This window comes from Diadema antillarum, unplaced genomic scaffold (genome assembly GCF_040938485.1).
Source record: "Diadema antillarum isolate AM-2024a unplaced genomic scaffold, OU_Dant_1.0 seq00001862_RagTag, whole genome shotgun sequence".
Lineage (NCBI taxonomy): Eukaryota > Metazoa > Echinodermata > Echinoidea > Diadematoida > Diadematidae > Diadema > Diadema antillarum.
The window spans coordinates 37,642-60,353 of NW_027272532.1; the positions used below are offsets into that span (position 1 = coordinate 37,642).

Genomic DNA, 22,712 nt, shown 5'->3' on the forward strand with positions numbered 1-22,712 from the left:
TAGAAAAGGTGGGGTAAACAACGGGTGTTCCCAGATTCAACCTGGGTGGGTGACCACGCCCATCGGGTCTTCAAATCAGTGGTCGAATCAACAAAAGAAGACACAGTCTGAAAGTAGCCACATGGAATGTACGTACTCTACTTGACAAGAAGAAGTCTGACAGGCCAGAGCGACGCTCAGCCCTGTTGGACAGAGAATTGGACAGATATGGTATTGACATTGCAGCCTTGCAGGAAACCAGAATGAAGAGTTTTGGGCAGCTCAAGGAGCAGCATTATACTATCTTCTGGTCAGGTCATCCACCCGAGGGGCCAAGTGAGGCTGGAGTCGCCTTTGCAATCTCAAACAAGCTTCTAAGAAATGTACACTCTCAGCCCAAACCAATATCACCTAGGCTGATTCAACTACGTGCAAACTTAGATAAGCAGCAGCATATTACCATAATCTGTGCTTATGCCCCTACAATGACCAACAATGATGACATCAAAGAGCAGTTCTACAGCCTTCTTGCTGAAACCCTCAGATCCATCGAGAAATCAGACAAGATCCTTGTTTTGGGTGACTTCAATGCCCGTGTTGGCAGTGATCGTGCTGCTTGGGGAAATGCCTTAGGCAAATTTGGCAGAGGGAAGATGAACAGCAATGGTGAGCTTCTTTTGTCATTGTGTACAGAGTATGATCTTGCTGTGACCAACACATACTTCAACAACCCAGACAAGTGGTTCTACTCATGGTCTCACCCCCGATCTAAGCATTGGCACCTGCTAGACTATGTGTTGACTCGAAGACAGGATGTCAAGGATGTCTGCAGCACAAGGGCAATGAGGGGTGCTAACTGTGATACTGACCATGTACTTATACGCTCCAAGCTGAAATTACAGCTGTCCCCACCACGACGGAAGACTGCAGCAAAACATCGTACACAACTAAATGTATCTGCCCTGCACAACCCAGAAATTTCTAGTGAATTAGCAAGAAAGATGGACGCTATCCTAGATGATGCCTTGTCAGAGAATAACTCTACTGAAGAACTATGGGAGGAATTCAAGTCGAAGGTGTATGAGACTGCATCTGAGGTTCTTGGCCAACCTAAACGCAGAAACGCTGACTGGTTTAATGAGAATGACAGTGAAATCCAAGCTCTCCTCGAAAACCGGAGGAAACTGTACCTCAGGACACTTGAGGGTAGATGTACCCGTTCATCAAAACTGCAGTACCAGGATTCAAAAGCCATGTTGCAAAAGGCTCTTAGGGACATAGAGAATCAATGGTGGCTTGACAAGGCACACGAAATCCAACAGTTGCATGATGCTAAAGACAGCAAAAACCTTTTTGCTGCACTGAAGAAAGTCTATGGGCCTTCAACAGGCAACACTGCACCAGTCACCAGCTCAGACGGCAAAGTACTATGCACAGAGAAAAGTGCCATCATGAATCGATGGGTGGAGCATTTCAGCCAGCTCCTGAATAACACTCCCGCAGTAGATGCAGCTGCAATAGAGCGAGTAGAGCAGCGTCCTACTGATGATTCTCTGTCAGCACCCCCAACTTTAGCAGAACTTGAAAAAGCGATTCAACTCTGCAGCAATGGTAAAGCTCCAGGGATTGACAGAATACCGGCAGAAATATTCAAGTCTGGGGGTATACGCATTAAAGAACAGCTCTTGCACATAATAACAGAATCATGGAACAATGAAACTCTGCCAAAAGACCTCAAAGATGGCGTTATCGTTACATTGTACAAGCACAAAGGTGACAGGCATGAGTGTGGCAACTATAGAGGAATCACCCTACTATCAATCGCTGGGAAGCTCTATGCAAAGATCTTGGTTATGCGGCTTCAGTCTCTGTCAGAGAAACACCTTCCTGAATCACAATGTGGTTTTAGGCCAAGTCGTGGTACAACCGACATGATTTTCACACTACGACAGATTCAAGAGAAGTGCCGTGAGCAGAATCTACCACTATACATCTGCTTTGTTGACTTCCGCAAAGCCTTTGACAGCGTCCCCCGAGACATGTTGTGGAGAGTCCTCGGCAGGTATGGCTGTCCTGACAAGTTCATCAACATCATCAAGCTCTTCCACGAAGGCATGGAAGCCCAAGTCATGATTAGTGGAGAACTTTCTGACACTTTTCCTGTGACCAATGGTGTCAAGCAAGGCTGCACCCTGGCACCCACACTCTTCGCTCTTTATCTTGCTGCAGTGTTGGAGGTAGCCAAAAAAGACCAACCAGCTGGAGGAGTATGGCTGCGCACCAGACAAGATGGCAACCTTTTCAACCTGCGCCGTCTGTCTGCCAAAACCAAAGTAGAGGAGGTGTGTGTACAGGAAATGCTTTATGCTGATGACTCAGCCTTTGTTGCTCACTCTGAAGCAGAGCTCCAGCGAACATTCAACTGTTTCTCTACAGCAGCTGCAGACTTTGGCCTCACTATCAACGCCTCCAAGACAGAAGTGATGTTCCAACCTCCTCCTAGAGCTGAATACCATAACCCAACCATAAACTTCAATGGTCGCCCCCTACCAACTACTAAGAGTTTCACATACCTAGGCAGCACTGTAACTCACGACACCAGCCTTGACAACGAGATAAGTAAGCGGATTCAATCAGCTTACTCCTCCTTTGCCAGGCTGAGAGACAAACTTTGGCATAGACATGGTGTAAAACTGTCTACCAAGATAGCTGTGTATCGGGCAATTGTCTTACCATCACTGCTGTATTCGTCAGAGACCTACGTCCTTTACCAACGTCACATAAAGCGGCTATCCAAGGTTCTACAGAGACAGCTGCGCAGCATCATGGGCATACGCTGGTGTGACCATATCTCTAATGAGGAAGTGCTGCAAAGAGCAGGTATGATGAGCTTGGAATCCACTATCATGCGGTCACAACTCCGATGGACAGGTCATGTTTTGCGCATGGATAGTAATCGTCTGCCAAGGCAAACCCTCTATGGAGAAATGAAAACAGGCAGAAGACCCATTGGCCGTCCCCTCCTCCGCTTCAAAGACACCTTGAAAAGACAGCTTTTGCTGGCCAAGATCCCACCAGATAGTCTGGAGAAGGTTGCCGTAAATCGGACATACTGGAGGAATCTAGTAAGGGATCAAACAAATTCTGCTGAGAGAGAGCGACATCAGGCAGCAGAGGAGAAGAAAGCAGTAAGACACGCCAATGCTTCTTGCTTACAAGAAACAGACAAACCCTATGCATGCACTGCCTGCAACTTCCGCAGTACAAGTAGAATTGGTCTGTGGAGCCATGTCAGGAAGCATAACAAGAACTGACTCGCATCCTTACACATAGATTGTCTCAGTCATCATCGAAATCGATGGACAGCCATATAGGTAAAAAGATCAAGGTCAAAGGTCAAAGAAGTCAAAGGTCAAAATTCTGTGTAGAAGTTTTGAAGCCCTCACCTAGTGCCATCACATAAAGCAAACGGAATCGAAATCGGGTTAGAAATGGCAAAGGAGTAGCATTTTGTAGCCAATGTACAATATAGGTCAAAAATCAAGGTCAAAGGTCAAAGAAGTCAAAGGTCAAAATTCTGTGTAGAAGTTTTGAAGCCCTCACCTAGTGCCATCACATAAAGCAAACGGAATCGAAATCGGGTTAGAAATGGCGAAGGAGTAGCATTTGGTAGCAAAATGTACAATATAGGTCAAAAATCAAGGTCAAAGGTCAAAATTCTGCGTAGAAGTTTTGAAGCCCTCACCTAGTGCCATCACATAAAGCAAACGGAATCAAAATCGGGTAAGAAATGGCGAAGGAGTAGCATTTTGTAGCCAATGTACAATATAGGTCAAAAATCAAGGTCAAAGGTCAAAGAAGTCAAAGGTCAAAATTCTGTGTGGAAGTTTTGAAGCCCTCACCTAGTGCCATCACATAAAGCAAACGGAATCAAAATCGGGTTAGAAATGGCGAAGGAGTAGCATTTTGAAGCAAAATGTACAATATAGGTCAAAGGTCAAGGTCAAAGGTCACAACTGAAATTCTGTGTAGACGTTTCAAAGCTCCCATGTAGTGCTATCATATAAAGCAAACAGAATCAAAATCGGGTTAGAAATGGCGGAGTAGCAAATTGAACATTTTGATCACACACGGACGCACAGACGGACGGACGGACAGACAGACAGACAGACAGACGGACGGACACACAGACACACACACGTACGGAGCCCGTTTCATAGTCCCCTGCTCGAACTCGTTCGGCGGGGACAACAACAACCCACAATAACATATCTATTTGTTTTGCTCTGGGAAGATGTCATCATCAGTTTCAATGTCACACAGAAACAAAATCGCTGGATACAGGACGTCCATATAATTATGACTTTATTACTCGTATACTAAATCGTCATGTATCAAACAGTTTAACAATATAATATTCCCTCTGTCTCAAGACTGATTTGCATTTTATGAAATTCCACACAGCTCAAGTATTCTTGTATATACACACAAAAACTTATCAGACATTAGTACAGTAAGTGTACAAGGCTTCCAAAACTGGACAAAAAACAACAGCGAAACAATAGGGATACATAACAAAACAAAGCATAACAACAAAAATAACACAGTGCAAAATAGAACCTCCCATGACAAAATCAAACACACCTGAAATCTTTTCAAGGCAGTTCGTGAAACGTATACATGTACTTGAAATCTTCAAACTGAAAGTATGGCTATCACACACAACTGCAGCTTACATCAAATTCTCATGCTGTCCCTTATTACATAAATGGTACTGAGTGCACATGTTGCCATCAAAATGACAGACGTAGATCTAAAGAAACAATACGACAGCCACAACTACGAAACGGATTTGGACGGTAAGCATGCTATGTTGTCAGGGATAGACCACTACAAATGTCAACTGAGAGCTACATTGTATATCATTCATCTTTTTTCCTTTTTTTTTTTTTAGTATTATGGAAAACTACGCATTTTCTTTTTGTGTCACTTTGGTTTTCATTTTTTTTTCTTTCCAAATCTATAACCTACTTTGATTAAGTAGAGATGATTTTGGAATCAATGGAAAGAGCTAACAATATAAAACACTGGGTAAATGTTGATGCTCTTTCAATTTTGGTTTCAAACATGAAATATTATTACCAATAAAGCAATGAATTCTGACAAATGTAGATCAAACCATCACCATCAGAGTCACCAAAGTCTAATCCAAAGGGCTCACAAAAAACCCCTCTGACTTACATTCATGTGTATACATATATATGTATATGTATGTATAATATATACAACCTAGCGTATAAGTCGACCTCTCGCAAGTTAGCACAGTTTAAAGCGTTTCTGATTCCAAGCCAACATACCATTCTTTGATTTCTGTGGCTTGACATTTTGCATGATTACACATTGTGTTGGGTACTTGATTATATACTTGTCATGTATGCTTTGTAGACACTAAAGGAATGGTATAGTTTTGGTTGAGATGTGGATTCAGGCTTCCAACTTGTTTTTTTATTTTGTGTGTGTGTGTGTGTGAGATGAGAAACCTCTTCTGAAATATGAAAGAGCATGTAATTCTAAAAGGAATTCAAAGTTTATTTGGTGAAAATTGGTTTTGAAATGACTGAGATATCCAAAACAAAGTGATCCTGATAAAAGGTGGGACCCACCTTTCATTAGCATCACTTTGCCTTCCATTTCTTTTTTGATATCTCAACCATTCCAAAATTGATTTTCATCAAATAGTCTTTGAATTCCTCCTAGAATTGTATGCTCTTCAACATTTCATAGAGTGGTTCTAGGTATCTGGCAAAATGTTAAAAGTTGAATCCTCACCTCAACCAATACTATACCATCCCTTTAATCCCTAAGATACACATACACAAATTGACTGATAAAGAAGAAAGACCAAACCTCACAAAGAATGTAAAGGAACATAAACACAACGCAACAATGTTACACAGAACAAACATTGTACCTTTGCAAATGGCCATGAAATTCTACATAAGATGCATATCACACATGCAAAATTTCCAAGAAACAGAGACCAAATACTTAATATATCAATCTTAATAGACCTTAGAAAAAAAAATTATATACACACACTTCTTAAGAGTTGATTATATCTTATACTTTATAATGTGTATTAATAAAAAGTAAATGTCTGATATACTCTTGATATAATATTATTTCATTAGACGTGCACAATACAAACAAAATGATCCCGCCAATACATATACAACACTACTAATTACAGAACAAAGCTGCAAGAACTTCATAATCTAGGAATGGCTAAGGACAAACACATGGCTGTAATGTAATACAAACAACCAAAAAAAAAAAAAAGAAAAAATATGCACTACACCACCAGGTTTTGTCCTGTAGTAGTAGTAAAAATAATGCACCTTGAAAATATTGATGAGATATTGTCCTGTTTTAAAAGGCATTCTCATTCACGAAATTGCCATTCAGACTATGGCCACTGAATATGTATACATGTACTGATACTGATGCATGGGTGTATGCATATATGTACATGTATGTGTATATACAGGTATATAATTATGCATACATACATATTCACATGGTCTTTTGAGACCTACACACAAACAGCTATTCCTGTGGGTGTGAATGCACATACAAAGCTTTGATCATCATTGCAATACTCATTCTCAAAATAACACATTAAACAAGAAAAACAAACAAAATTACAGTACAGAATGGTATCAAAATAGGTTTGGTCCTTGAAATTGGTGCATGAATAACAGTAATCATATTCATCGTCACAGTTGATGATTTAGAGAGGCTTTTTGTTTCTTCTTCTTTTTTCAATGGTGGCAAAATGCTACTCTTTATTTTCATAGTGAATGAGTAGTCTTTATAAGTAGTCACTAAAATTGCTAACAAAGCTGAAAGTAATGTAAAATGTTGTAATATTTTGATCTGATCATTACCTAGTGTGACAACAGTTTACAAAGACAATACATACTTAGAATTCAACCACATGCACAGATTCTTTAGTCAAGCTTATGACTACCATTGTGCATGAAAGTGTGTTGTAGAATTCCCTCATGGTAGTTGTTTGCAACCTTCCTTACATCACATCATCACAACATATCACAGTATTGCTTTTCTACCTCGCCCCACTCTCGACTTTCTTCGCTTCTGCTTCTCGAAAACGATGGCAAAACTTTGAGCTTTGTTCATTGTGTAACAGGCCTTCCTGAACAATTACCTCCATACATTTTCCTAAATAGGTGCTTCTACCATGTTCTCGACAAGAGCATGAAGAAACATGAAGGAATTTAAAACATGCACATAATCTTTGGGCTCTTTTCAAGAAACTTTGTGATGGGCAGAGGACGCTCTTGTCACAAATGATACATGAGACAAATCTGGATTCAGAAGCAAGTAGATATAGACAGACATACACAAAGAAAGACATGAAGATAGAGAGATATGTAAATAGAGGGAGATATAGGAACAGATAGGTTGGGAAAGATAAATAGAATGAGAGATAGGAGAATGAGGGGGTGTCAAAGATGAATATAGAGGGAGATATATGAATAAAGAGACAGACAAAGATAAATAGAATGAGAGATAGGAGAACGAGGGGGAGTCAAAGATGAATAGAGGGAGATATATGAATAAACAGACAGACAAAGATAAATAGACCGAGAGATAAAAGAATGAGAGGAAGTAAGAGATAGCTGACTAGGGAGAGATACAAGAATAGAAAGATGAAATTTGAGACATATGAGGATGAGGGGGAGTAAGAGATAGAGATGAATAGAGAGATATAAAAGAATAGACAGAGAAAGATGAATAAATTGTGAGATAAGAGAATCAGAGGGAGTAACAGGTAGACAATAGAGGGAGATATAGAAATAGAGAAAGATGACTAAATTGTGAGATAACAGAATGAGAGGGAGCAAGAGATAGAGAGACAAATAGAGGGAGATATAGGAATAGACAGAAAAAGATGAATAGATTGAGAGATAGGAGAATGAGCAGGAGTAAGAGATAGAGACAAATAGAGGGAGATATAGGAATAGACAGAAAAAGATGAACAGATTGAGAGAGAGGAGAATGAGCAGGAGTAAGAGATAGAGACAAATAGAGAGAGATATAGGAATAGACAGAGAGAGATATAGGAATAGATGGAGAAAGATGAATAGATTGTGAGGTAGGAGAATGAGCAGGAGTAAGAGATAGAGACAAACAGAGAGAGATATAGGAATAGACAGAGAGAGATATAGGAATAGGCAGCGAAAGATGAATAGATTGAGAGATAGGAGAATGAGCAGGAGTAAGAGATAGAGATGAATAGAGGGTCGAGAGGACAAGAGAGGGCGAGACAAAGACAGATAAGAGGAAGGAGCAAGAAAGAACATTTATCAGTAAGCACACTAATCTCCATGCTGGGATGAATTTCCAGCTTAAAAAGCCTGATTCAAGCATTCTTATCTTATTCTCATTTCATCACTAATGAATATCCCAGACTAAATTGCAGGTACATTGTTATTCATGATGGATCCAATATTCATCTATCAAAAGGCACGCCTACCAGTCATGTTATTCTGATATCTCATGGCCCACTGAAGTAATCAGCTCCACGAGTAAAATATCTGTATTTCAGTTACTCTCTCACACATGCAAGCATGCTGCTTGAATTGAAACATGGCTGGCTGCATTCACATTAACTGGTCTATTCTTAATGTGCATCAAAGACAATGTCTTATACTGACACTGTGCCTGCAGACAACAAATAAATTGCACTGAAAATAAAAACCCATATAGTGTTAGGACAGTTAACTGCTGACTAATTGTCTACAATGCATGAATATTTTTTTTTTCCAGTATTATTACTAATGCAGTTTTTGACAAAAATCCTGTTGCTGTCTTGTTTGTGTGTGTGCCAAAGTCCTAATCCAAAGTGTGCAACTCCATTGAAACAGAACATAATTACCAGTTGATCGACAATATCTTGAATCTTAAGTACAATCTGAGTAAAGACGAGCTCCAGCATCTATGGGAAGGGTTCAGTTGTGGTATCACCTATGAACCATGTGATACAAAGGGTTCTAACTGAATAACTTATGTTCAAAGTTCAAATCTATTTTCACTTCAATAAAAAAAAAAATAGAAAATTATATATAGTAAGCATACAAACTTGTGGCATTTTGGCCTGCACAAGTGTACATACACTTGGCACTACATTCATATTTCAAAAACACAGCATTGTGGGGGGGGGGGGGGGGTGGGTGGGGAGGGGTAATGCCTCAATTAACACTCCCACTGCCCCTCCCCCTCCCCCCTTTCGAAAACTCTTCTGTATGACTTATGACTCAAGGAGACGACCAAATACAAGCCATTATTTAGCCTTATTTGTCAAGATAGGACAAGCATGAAAAAGATACCAAGTTTATCTCCAACGAACCTGAAAATTGAGCTGTGCATGTGGTTAATGTAGCCAAAAAGTACAACCCAAATTCTGTCATATGCTACAAAACAGTTGAGCCTTACATCCCTGTGTAACCTCTCCCTCTCTCAATGGCAAAGGCAGATCGGTGGGCACTAGCGTCACAGCGCTGTGATCGTTAACCTCAAGCTTGCAGAATACGGACACCAGCCATCTCTCCCGCATATCCAGCCATCAAAATAACTCACTTCAAGAGCCTCCCCTCTCTCTCACCATAAAAGTTTGGCAACTTGCAACACCCTTTGTGTCCCTGGACTTTCCTCCCTCTAGATTTCTTTTTTACTTCATTGTCTTTCAAGAGATGTTTGTCCTCACAGCCCAACAACCACTTTGGAGTCATCTACCTGAAGTTGCCATGGCAACCTACCTCTTCACTAAGACATACACTTCGACTTGATTGAAAAAAAGAAGAAGAAGAAGTTAACGTTGCAATCATTACTGTACTCACTAATTGCATATAACATTGTTCTGCAAAACTGCTTTCAGGACTTGTCCCTTTACAGACCCCAGCTACCACAATGTTGCAAAACGTGCACTCATATACAAATATAATTGTTCTAAGACTGTAGTGTTACTGCATACATCAATTGCATTTACAATACTTACAACATGGTGAAAGTGGTATTGTCAAATCCTTCGGAATGTATTGCCTAGCACAGTACGAATGTCACTCATCATTCTATCATTAAACATGCAGTCGTATAAACATACATGACATAGCAAATATGCTCAAGTATTTTACATTGGCATCAATTTAGCACTTTTATCTCTTTGCATCGTATCTGTTTTCAGTAATCGACCAAAATTCTGTAAAAGAAACAAAGAGAAACCAAAAAAAAAAAAAAAACACACCAGAAAAGGTCAACACATGTAATGAAGATCTACAAAGATAGATTGTCGACATAATTGATATTGATATCGATTTCGCATCAGCTGCAATGTCAATTTCTACTGGAACCATGTCTGTGAGATACAGTGCATGACCATCCATCTATACAAGGCAAATAGTGAAATGTGTCTGAAAAAAGATAATAAATGCAAGGAAAAATTGGTGAAAAAAAAAATAGAGTACTCATCATATCTTGCTGTATCCTCAACATAACATACAGGAGTTGTAGCTTTCATGCTTTCTCCCTCATACAGATTCATTTTCCAACATGCAAACTTTCCTCTCATGATTCTATGCATAACCTCCTTGTAGATGAGAGAAAATGCTGTTTCATTATACATAAAATTCTCAGAAAGAGAATGAAGTTTTATGAAAAAAAAAATACAAATACATAATTTGAATCATATACTTTACAAATACAATGAAAACGTCATTTAGGTTTACATATATTGTAGAGTGAAGAAACATTAAACAAGATCTTACTCCAAGATGTTAACTGTCTAGTGCTGCTGCAGAACAAGTGTCTTTTTGGTCTCTGAAAGGGTACGAAAAAATGTTGTGAATGTTGCGAGGAAATGAAGTACTCTGCAACAGCACTCATCTCACAAAAATAGGGTCCTGGAATTTCTTATCTGCACGTTCACATTAAGACAAGTAAACCAAATCAATGTAATCTATGTAACCCTTACACTTGATATCAAAAAGGTGTAGCATTAGTCAAAACGATTTGAACATTCACATAAAGGATAGAAAGCAATGTACCAGGGACAGCAATAGATACATTTTTGACGCAACCTACATGAGTCTGTCTGTTTTCATATGTTGACTGCAGATAGGGTAAAGACACATACATTATCCCTTAAAAATAAGAGTGGACAGGAAAACAAATAAAAAAATAAGGCACAAAACTCACCCCCACACCTATTGGCTAGATCAAGCTATCACAATATCTACCTGTGGTATTTTTCTGAAAGCCATGGCCTCTACAGTTTGCATGCAGTAATTGACAGTACATGTATTTCCATCTCATTTGATGAGCATTGTATTCACGAAACAAAACTTGAGTATTAAATAGCAGTGGCCCCTTTTTTAGACTTGATAGTTATTTTCTATATTTGGTTTATTAATAGCCTTGGGCAACATGGAAGTATATCTTGACACTAATTTTGGCTTTCGGCAGAGATTAGTAAGATATTGATGTTCTTAATTTGCATATTTTTGTTGTTGTTGCAATATTTAAGGCATCCTACATTTATGACGATGTCCAGTTTTGTTTATTTCATGGTTATACCATAATAAGATATCACAAATCCATGTGATTTATATTTCACTTGATTCTTTGGTAAAAAGTGACTAGAAAGACAAAGAAAACATATAACGAGGCATAATATCCTCTTTTGGCACTTATTGTAACATGCAATCACGAAACATCTTTGCTCTGATAAATTGTTATTTTTGTTTTTGTTCTTTTTCACAGTGTGCTGACAAATTACGATCAATGGTGCATGTTGCTTGGGCTTGAAAATAAGAAAATTTATATTTGCTGCCTGATGTGTCATCGATTCCTGTTTTTCATCAAGACAAAATATTTACCTACAAATTTTCAGAAATAACTGACATCACAAGCTTGAGTCATAACGGACTGATGACAAGACTTACAAAATCAAAAAGAGTAAAAGCAGAAAGGTTGGACCTTAAGTGTGTGCTAGATATGTTCCAAGCTCCCAGTTCTTTGGAAATACAAACAAGTAAAATGGACAAGCATTATCCTCCTAGTTTAACAAAACATCATAATCATCAAAATAGAAGAAATCATGATAATAAGAAGCAATACTTGAAGAGAGTGCAATGTCTTGTTTTTGTCTGTACACGAAAGATATGAGGAATTTCACCTAACATGGAATAATAATATATTTGTTCCTCCTTTTTGAGGGGCTGAATGTCTTGAGAGTCCATTCGAATTTGATTGACACACAGGGGAAGCAACACGCTGCTGTAACTTTCTTTTTGAGTTCAAACATTCCCACTATTTGGGGGGACAATTTCTCTATTAAAGTGATTGATGGACCTCGTTTGAGCACTCTACGATTCACAAGGATTGATTATTTCCGACAAATACAATTCATTTGTTATATCTATATTTCTTTGAAAGTATTGAAGTTGATACTCTTGATAAGATGCAAAGCTGGGATCATTGCAGATGCAGGAAATATCAAATGAAATCAGAAAAATAAACTATTTTTTTCTTTGTAGTCTATGATACCACTGATGGCATAAATGAACAACAATGTGTATTAAAGATTACTGTACATTGACCTTGTAATACCTGTCAATACTTTGTGCGTTTTGAAGCTGATTGGCAGAGAAAACCCCATAGTGCTGTACACACAGTCCAAAGTCCCTGGCACAAAAAGGGTTAATATCTCCCTTCTTCTCAGGCACAGAATTAAAGGTAAAACACAGTTCTCAGAAGGGGTTCAAAATTCATCCTCCACCATTGCAGATTGGTTTGCAATTTATCGAAGGGTCTACCAAGGAACTTGTCCAGCTAACACGGTTTGCCAGAAGAGTAATAAGTCATTCTGAGATTGAAAGTGTGAAATAATTGTCATCATAGTACACAACTTTTATTCCTCAAGTGCCCTTCCCATTCGTTAGTGGGTAGGTACATGTAGAAAATTACAAGATCATTCATTGTGCCCCAGTAGTAGTGTTTTCCAAGAACTGCATGTGATTCACTTCTCTCATGTGAAAGATTGATGGATACTGCTTTGGCCCAATTTGTAAGCTATCTTAAAACATTACGTAGCAACCGTAATCGAGTATGCTTATTGAGATTCCAATATTTCTGGCATACCTTCATGGATGACATTTCGCATTTCCTTGTTACCCAATTCAAATTGTGTTGTCACAGTCATACAAATATGTGTCCATTTTAGAGAAAAAACCAATCAACATTTTCTGCAGGCAAACAAAACCTATCATTTACCTTTAACAACTGCAGCTGTGTTTCAAATGCCTTCTTTGTTCTTGGCTCAAAGCATACACTTAACATCACTTACAGGAAGGATAATATTGAAAGTACTCTGCCATTAGAACAATGAAGACTGTACAGACACATGATATACAGCCAGGGGATACATGTTAGAAAATACATGTGTGCATAGATGTATCAAATACAATGAAGCACACAGGCAACCTTGGATGCATATCATTATATCACACTTACATAGTTACAAAGTACACAGGAAATAACTACTCCATTAATGAACCTAAGTTGACACTGTGCGATTTTGACAAGCGATGCATTTCAACGCAACTCTGAGTGATATCGAGCACCGTTGTTCTCCGTTGCAGAATGCTTTAAAGAAAATCGCTGGCTGCTGTATCGCGATCCTCCTCAAACTGTACATCATATATGCTTTATCTGCTGCCATTCGACATCGCATCGCAAAGAAATCGTACAGAGTGAGGCGGGCTGAAGGGACGTCACGTTTTGTTTAGTACGGTGCCCCTAGATTACATAGATGTAAAGCAGGACAGAATGCTTGTCGGGTCCGTCCTAAAACTCAGTCTCCCTCTCCTGCTTGGACTGCTCATCCTCCACCGAGAACTTGACCTGGTCTGGTGCAGTGTCGGCCACGCCCACTGACGGCTCCCCGTTGACCTCGGCCGTGGCTTCTGTTGGTGCAGACAAGACAGTATGAGTGTGTAAGCATCGAGCCTTCCAATTAAAGGGGCATGCCAGACAATTTCCATAATTTCACATCATGTAGTAGATAAATCGACAGCTCCATGTATAGATTTGTGGAATTTATTGTGGTCTTTGAGCAGAAAAACCAATACTCTGAAAAATCTTACACAAACTAGAAATGTCGCTACAGCGACTGGTTATACCCCCGCCAAACAACATTTCATAAGCTTTGGTCAAAAAACTGAGGATTAAATCCGCAAGATCTTTCCTTGATCTTCTGCCATTAATATGCCGTTACCATGGCAACGTACTTTCGGGTACTGTCGAAAAATGCGTCTTGCACATCTACAACCAAAGGCACACATCTGTACCAAGTTTCATGGAAATTGGGCAAAAACTGAGGAAGTAGTTTGCAACACAAAATTTTCCATCATTTTGGCTCATAATATGTGAGCTGTTACCATGGCAACATACTTTTTGTCACTGTCAAGAAATGTGTCATGCTGACCTATATCCTAAGACAAACATTCAATATGAATTCCATGAGAACTGGAAGAACACTGATGAAGCAGTTTTGCCATGAAGCATTTTGCCCTATATTTTACCAATAACATGCCGTTACCATGGCAACGCACTTTTTGCCACTGCGGAAATATGTGTCTTGCACATTAACATATTCAGATGAACATCTGTACCCAATTTCATAAAAATTGATCAAAAACTGTGGGAGGAGTTCACGACGCAAGATTTGTACCCATTTTTGCCCATAATATGCCGTTACCATGGCAACGTACTTTTGGGTACTGTCAAAAAATATGTCTTGCACATCTACAACCCAACGCACACATCTGTGCCAAGTTTTATGGGAATCGGTTGAAAACTGAGGAAGTAGTTCGCGACGCAAGATTTGCAACGGACCGACCGCCCGCCCGACCGCCCGACCGCCCGACCGACCGTCCGCTGATTCCTATATACCCCCTTCAAACTTCGTTTGGCGGTGGTATAATTACACTGAACAGTCAAGATGACATAGGAGCCTCACATATCTCAGAAATGTAGCAGTGTAATTCCATCACAATACCGCTTGCTTAACTAGTTCACCTGTGTAGAATCTAAGCATGCCTCCTTCTTTTGCTCTGCTTCCTTGAGCCCTAACTCATGCATTCTTATGTGGTATGAGGCTGCCATGCCATCCTTCTTCATTGCCATTTGTTGTCAATTTTGAAAACATTCATATTCCTCACCCCAATCCCTATAAATTCTGAAACTCTGTACTCAGTAAAAGTAATTTATCGTTGTTGAAATGTAAAAATCTGAAAATCATCCGGAGGTCTCGTTTAACCCTTTGCGTGTTTTGGGTGCCGATTTGCACAAAAAACCTCACAGCGCTGTACGCATTGTCCAAAGTCCCCGGCACAGCGAGAGTTAAGAGAACATGTTTCAATACAGAACTGACTTCATGCACTCGGAAGCTGTGCTCAAGAAAAACAGGAAATATCTACTGTATAGCTCCTGAATGTTTACAGAGCAAAGATGGTGAGAAAAGAAGGAAAGAAAAGGACAGAGAGATATTGGAAGTTGGAGATTCTTTGTACCAAACTTGCAGGAAAAGTGGTAAACCCTCTTTACCTCGACATGAATGGAAATATTTTTCTTTGTCCAATCAAACACAGAATGAATCAAGAAAAGAGATGAACTGCTCTTCAACTGCAGCATCTCATAAATCTGACCCTTGCTTCTACCACACACACACACACACACACACACACACACACACACACACACAAGATGAAGGGAAAGATAATGAAGGGAAATATATGTTGAGAAAGTTTAATGTAATCCAAGCAGTCAACTACATTTGCACTACCATATGTATAGAACATGTGACACCAGAAAATGAGTACAGCTGTACATCTAAGAGAAAAAAAGCCACATATTTTCACATTCACTGCAATAATCAAGCATCTATGCTAACGTAGCCATCTATTACACTGTATCTTCTATCGCTACTTGCAAAATTAAAAGCTACGCAAATTGGTAGACAGGCAGAATATCATATGATGACACAAATTGAAAATACATAATGGAACAGAGAAGTAAAGATAATCTTCCAGATAAATAGATAAATATGCACATTTGTATGCCTGCAAAGGACAAGGTACCCATCAGGAAATGAGAAAAACCCAGGCCAATGTGCATGTGTGTGCATAAAACATAATAGTGCAAGGCCCGAGTAAGAAAACTTCTAAATCTATTGATGATAACAGAGATCTAATGCAATGCCCCAAATAATAATTGTGAAATGAAAAAAAAAAATCAACAACAACAATAACAACAACTACAACAATCACTTTTGGATAGCGATTAATTGCAGTAGTAGAATGTTTCTGTGAGTGGGTTGCAATCTCATTCTGCTCTGCGGATGTGCGGATTAGTGTGCCTCCTATCGTGGAATAAAATGGCAGAAAACTAAATCATTTCACAAAATACAGTGTCATGCAATGTGCAGGCATATGTATAGGAGCTAAGAGGCCACATGCATTTGAAGGTCATGCACTCCTACAGGTTATCTATCCACATCATTTGGTCAAGCTAGAGTTTCACAGCCTCCATATATTAAAACAGTTCATTGAAAAAAAAAATGCAATCTAATAAAAGATTTCTTTGGTTGCTTTTTCTTTTTCAGGCTAAAACAGTTTGCATGATGCTTGCTTAACAACATCAACTCATGCAAACAAACTGGTCTCCATACATTGAATTGCAATCTACAGCATTGATCAATTTAACAGGTCATCATCATTTACTCATGGGGGGAAAATTAGCTGTTTAACTGTAACTACATTATCTAACTGGTCTATTCACCCCTCCTTATCAGATTAATATCTGTCATTCCCAATTTAAGTTAGCTTAGACATATTCCACACCTTGATTTTAAAGTTGTGTTCAAACTGCAGTTCTGACATTCTATTGACATGCTACAAATGTTCTTAATTTCCAAAATAAGTGATTAGTTTTGATAGGCACTTTAGGCTTTGATAGTGCTTTCCTGTCAACAGAAAGAACAAATCTACTCTAACACTGAAAGGAAGACATGGGATATTAAACTTGTGCATATGGAGTCTAACATTTACCCAGAAACCACAAAGAAATTTCAAGCTGCTTAGATGCACAAATGAAGAAACGTACCGATCAATTTACGTGTGTGATGGCTGAACTGACTACAACTATTGAGAAGGGTTTGTTTTCTCAAATAAAGATGGTGCAGTGAAATCATTAAAAGAACGAAACCAGGGGAGCTCTTCATATAGGGAACCTATACAACTTTTTCCCTCATCCAACCCCCCCCCCCCCCCCCCCATCATTCCCTCAGTACTAAGGAGCAGACAGGACAAGATATGTTACAAAATCGCCATCCCCTTCTGCTGCATCACATACGACACAACGTTCTCCTCTACGACTTACTGCCACCGGTGTTGTTGGCTTTACCCACAGTGAAGCTAATCCCCTCCTCCTCATCCCCTTCATCGGGCTGCTGAGTGATGCGGATGGTGGGGACAGGGCCTGTCACGCTCTTCCGCGCTGGCTCAATCAGTGCTGCCGCCCCGTGAACATTGAATGGGAATGCGTGAGGGTGCAGTGGTCCATGGACAGAGCGAGCACCAAAGCCATATGCATTGTTTGTTTATTTAAAGTCATAGAAGCAAAGAAATGGGAAGGAAAAAATGGAAGGCAAAAAAAATAAATGTAAAATGCAGCATGCAATGTTCAATGTCCCCACTTCCTTGCATTAAAAACTGCGCACTATGAAAAACAAAACCATGCCTTTCAATTAAAATCTTTAATGCTAATGGTTATTGTTAGTTGATGAGGCCAATTTGATATTTGCAAAGTCATATATGCCAAAGAAATGATGCATAAACAAACATAAGAAAGCATGGTTATTGGCAAAGATCACCTGCAGGTCAAGCTCCATGATGTTATATTTGTTTTCGAGGGTGATGTCAACAACAACAAAAAAAAAACCCACAAAAAACAAGAACAAAAAAACAGATCATAAATCATACTTTGACATTTGGTAAAACAAGGAATCCTACAGTGTGATGCCACCCCATGATGAAGGTAGTAATGCAGTAATATTGATAGCAAATGACATTGATGGTATGTTATCCATAAGAGGAATTGATATTCAGCACTTCACAAGTCTCCCATTGACAGAAATTGTGCTTATATTTTAAAGCGAAATTGACAAAAGTTGGTTGTGTTCTTGAATCAAATGATCACTGTCAAGTAATAACCCGAAGTGATGACTTTAAGGCAAAATGGGCTCTCACTGACTCCCCCCCCCCCCCCCCAAAAAAAAAAGATTCTTCACATTGCTTTCATGAACAATCTCATCGGAAAGCTGGGAATTTATGATGACCTCATTCAATTACTGCCTGCAATTTACGTATGTGACAACCCAGCTCAAAACCCACAAAAAAGTTGTAGATTAGGATTCTCTGCAATGGAACAAAATATATCATTCTATTTGACCGACCCAAAACATTTAAGTTTGTCTCACCTTGGAAAGTTATCTTTTCTCCACTTACTGTCAAAAGTTAGCGGCTCAAAAACAAAACCTAAATCTAGATATTACAAGTTTTTCTGGACCATATTCTTTTGGACAGACACTGCTTTCAATGGGTTTTCATTGATACTGGGTCATAGTGATTTTGATTGCTTTTTTCCAACCCAGCTCCTTAGGGAAGCTCAACAGGGAAAGCCTGACACTTTGTTTTCTTGTGTTTTGTTTGTTTATTTTGTTTCTCTGTTATCACTTGTATTGTTTTGCAAATGCTGAATAAATAATAATAATAGTAATAATAATGATAATAATAATAATGATGATGATAATAATAATAATAATAATAATAATATTAGTAATAATAATAATAATAATAATAGTAATAATGATGATAATAATAATAATGATAATAATAATAATAATAATAATAATAATAATAATAATAATAATAATAATAATAATAATAATAATAATAATAATACTTATGTACAGCATGCCTCAGTGACGCTAATTCTCAAATCCTCTTTCTCCCTTTTCTATGAAACTGCAACTCCTAACTCTCTCATATCATCACTTTTCGAATGGGTTAGAATGGTCCAGTTTCAACAAGTTACATATCATTTTTCAGCTCAGAACTTAATACTCTTTTAAAATCTGTAGAAGATGAAAATTCATTTTGGCCTACTTTTGTGGGTCTCATTTATATATTTATTTATGTAATCATTCATTCATTCATTCATTCATTCATTCATTCATTCATTCATTCATTCATTCATTCATTCATTCATTCATCCATCCATTCATTCAGTATTCTTTACCTAGGGTCTTGAGCTGGGTGGTCACATACATGGTCACCTCCCATTTCATTGCTATGTGAAAATCCTCAAATTTCTCAGTTTATGCCCAATTTTAATAAAGATTTTATCATTTTATATGTCTGATTTTACTGTTTCAATCAAAGTCACCTTAAACACAGAGTGTCATTGCACTTGATGCATTTCTCCCTTGCAGGTGTAAGTGAGACATTTGTGAGAAAAAAACGAAAACAAAACAACAATGGTAAACATGTTCTGACATTTCCTGGTGCAGTGGCATCACATAGGTACTAGAAAAATAAAAACACATTTCTTCTTCTTCTTCTGGTTAAGTCTACCTCCTTCAATTAGCTGAAGATTCTCGCAGATTGTATTTGAATAGCAGGCCATAGAATACCAGGGTAGGAAGGTCATTAAAAAAAAATAATTCAATCTGGGAATTGGGATATATATGTGAAGTTATGGTGTTTGCCCACACAAGCTCACACTCAAATAAAGGAAGACAAGGAGGTATGTATGTGTGTGCACACTTACACACATCATGCACACATACAATGTATATGAAGAGCTCAGTTGCAAAAGTACTACATCCATTTTTCATCAAAATTCACTTTTTGGTCTTGATGCATGACTCATTTTTAGGATCTCTTTACACCTATACTAACAAAAAGCTGCATTTCCAACCAGAAAGTGTTTAAAAATTACATTTACAAATCGGTTCGGTTTCAAAAGGTACTACATCCATTTTAGAATGCTTATGACCAATGACAATCATTCATTCAAAATATTGGTCAGCAAGGGAGAAGTGGGTCATTAGCTGTGCACATTGGTCTGTTATTCTTGCTGCTAAATAGGGCAGGGCATTGTCAATACCTAGGTATGACCTCATAATTATTCCATCCCCATCAACACCATTGCTAGTAAAAATAAATCTGCGAAACATGACATGACATAAAAACTGAATATACAACTGGTATGTGAAATTTTGGTTTCAAAAGGTACTACATCCACTTTCGGTTTCAAAAGGCACTACATCCACAAAAATATAAAAATGATTAATCCATCAAAAATGAACATATGGACCTGGATTTTCTTAGAGAGTGGTTTTAGAGTGTTGTATCATATAGCAGTATAATAGGGGGAAATATCATTCCAGTCTGAACTTGCTAAATATGATAATCAGAAAATCATGTTTTTCTCAGAACGTGAAATTATGGATGTAGTACCTTTTGAAACTGAACTCTTCACATGTTTCTGTGTGCATATTGTGCAAACCCAATATATACCATGTGCATACACATGGATACCGCAGACAATGAATAGCGACTGAATAGCGATGTCACAACTCTCCGCTGTCGTGATTACATTATAGCAAATACACATATTCCAGGGAAATATTTGGGTTGGGGAAAATTTGTCAGGTTGCTTAAAGGCCACCGCACACTATGCGACTTTCATTCACATGACTGACAGACTTTGGATCTGAAATAAATGACAGTATCCTCAGAGTAAACAAGCTTGTTTATTTCAGATCCAAAGTCGCTCAGTTGTGCGACCGAAAGCCGTATAGTGTGCAGCGGGCTTAAGGTTAATCAATGCAACTTTTTTTTTCTCATCCTATCGGCAAGTTTACTACTTCATGATAGTGTGGCCAAATGCTAAGTTGTAATGCATCTCTAACAATTGTTTGCTCTCAATGCAAAATGAAGAGATTTATGTCTCTTTAATAAGATAAAGGAAAATATATCCCAAAAGACTGCACCTGTCACCCATATATCTTAGAAAAAAGGAATTTCCCTTGCTTTCAGTTGTGAATAACCAGTGAATGGCTGTATCAGAGTGCATGTCTTATTCCTTAATAGCTGCTATAACAAAAACAAACAATACTTCCTCGATTTAAGATGCCATAAATCTTGTCGATGATCGTTTCTAAACTACTGAGCAAAGCCTCTGGTGTCTTATTGCATTAGCAACTCTCATGATATCAGCTACTCCATCTACTGAAGTTTCCAGATTTATGTTTTCTCTTGAGTTGCATTTCCTGGGGTACTGCCGTAAGTGGTTAGTGCGAGAGTGCGCAAGTAATGCGAGAGAGTTTCGAGGTATCTGTTCAGCAGCCTTTTGGTTGTTTGGATAGCATAGTTCTGTTCTCTCCTGCTCATGTACATTCTATCACTTTTTGTTGTTGTTGTTTTGCCTCCCTGGCGTGCTTCTTGTTGGCAGCATTCCTCTTGATAAAACAGAATTCAGTCAAATGCGGGTAGGTATGTGTATATATATATATATATATATATATATATATATATATATATATATATATATATATGTTTGATTGTGTACTTTCTTATTTCTTATTACGTGGATTAAAAATCAAGATTTTTTTTTTTTGAAAAACATAATGGCCTGAATTCACAAAGGTGGTTTTAAATTTAGACAAATGGACGTATCTTGAACATGCACGATCAAAGCATGTTTGTTATTGGACGTCTCTTGGTGTACACAATCTGACAAACATGTTTACAAAGAAGAAATTTGCATAAACCATGGTTTGGATTTAAACCATCTTTGTGAATTTGGGCCTAAGTGTCTGTGTCTGTGTGTATGTGCATATTAACATCACATGCAAACATATACATGTGTACAGCTTTGGTTTGTAGGAATTTTTATCTAAATTTATTTTTTGTTTCAATGCATGCCATTAGTGTGAGTTAGTTGTTAGAGATGATGCATGGCTCTACACCACTGATCCAAGAGGGATTCCACCTACCTTTACTCTCGTCCTTGGTCGCCGCGGCAGCGGTGCGTTCCTCCATGTTGCCCGAGCTCCTGTTGCGAATCATGTTCATGAACTTGGAGGCAGAGTGGCGGCGGCCGTTGACCCCCTCCCCAGCCCCCGAGCGCTGCTGCCGCCGTATCTTTCGCGTCTTGTGCCGAGCCAGGATGTGGAGGCTGCGCCCCACGTGGAGCCGGGGCTCATTGATGTCCTCGTCGGCCAGGTAGTGACGTGACTGCCGCACCGTGTGCTGGACGAGGTGTAAAATCCAAATAAAATATCACCTCTGGTTCATTGTTGAAAGAAAGTGGACTCAAAACGTATAAGATGAAAATCTGTATTTTAAGAGTTCCTTTCCAAAAGGTGCTAGATTAATTTTTCATCAAATTGGACTTTTTAACAAATATGTATAGTGCATTCTCATCATAACGAACACACATAACAAAGTTCTTGTTACATTTGTACAATAAAATAAAAATTCACATCCTAAAATTATCATGATATACATATTTTTTATATATTT

At 38.5% G+C, this 22,712-nt stretch overlaps 1 protein-coding gene across 1 annotated transcript in view; it reads right to left on the minus strand.

The window, feature by feature from the left end:
• Window positions 1–11,150: 11,150 nt before the first annotated feature.
• The window catches only part of LOC139712822 (probable Na(+)/H(+) antiporter nhx-9), a 66,467-nt gene continuing 54,905 nt past the window's right edge, over window positions 11,151–22,712 (minus strand). Inside the window, exons 11-12 of the mRNA XM_071624613.1 lie at window positions 22,184–22,439; window positions 11,151–14,024 (exon numbers count right to left, since the gene is read on the minus strand). Coding sequence (XP_071480714.1) covers window positions 13,906–14,024; window positions 22,184–22,439 — 375 coding nt within the window. The 3' untranslated portion in view covers window positions 11,151–13,905. The remainder of the gene's footprint in view (window positions 14,025–22,183; window positions 22,440–22,712) is intronic.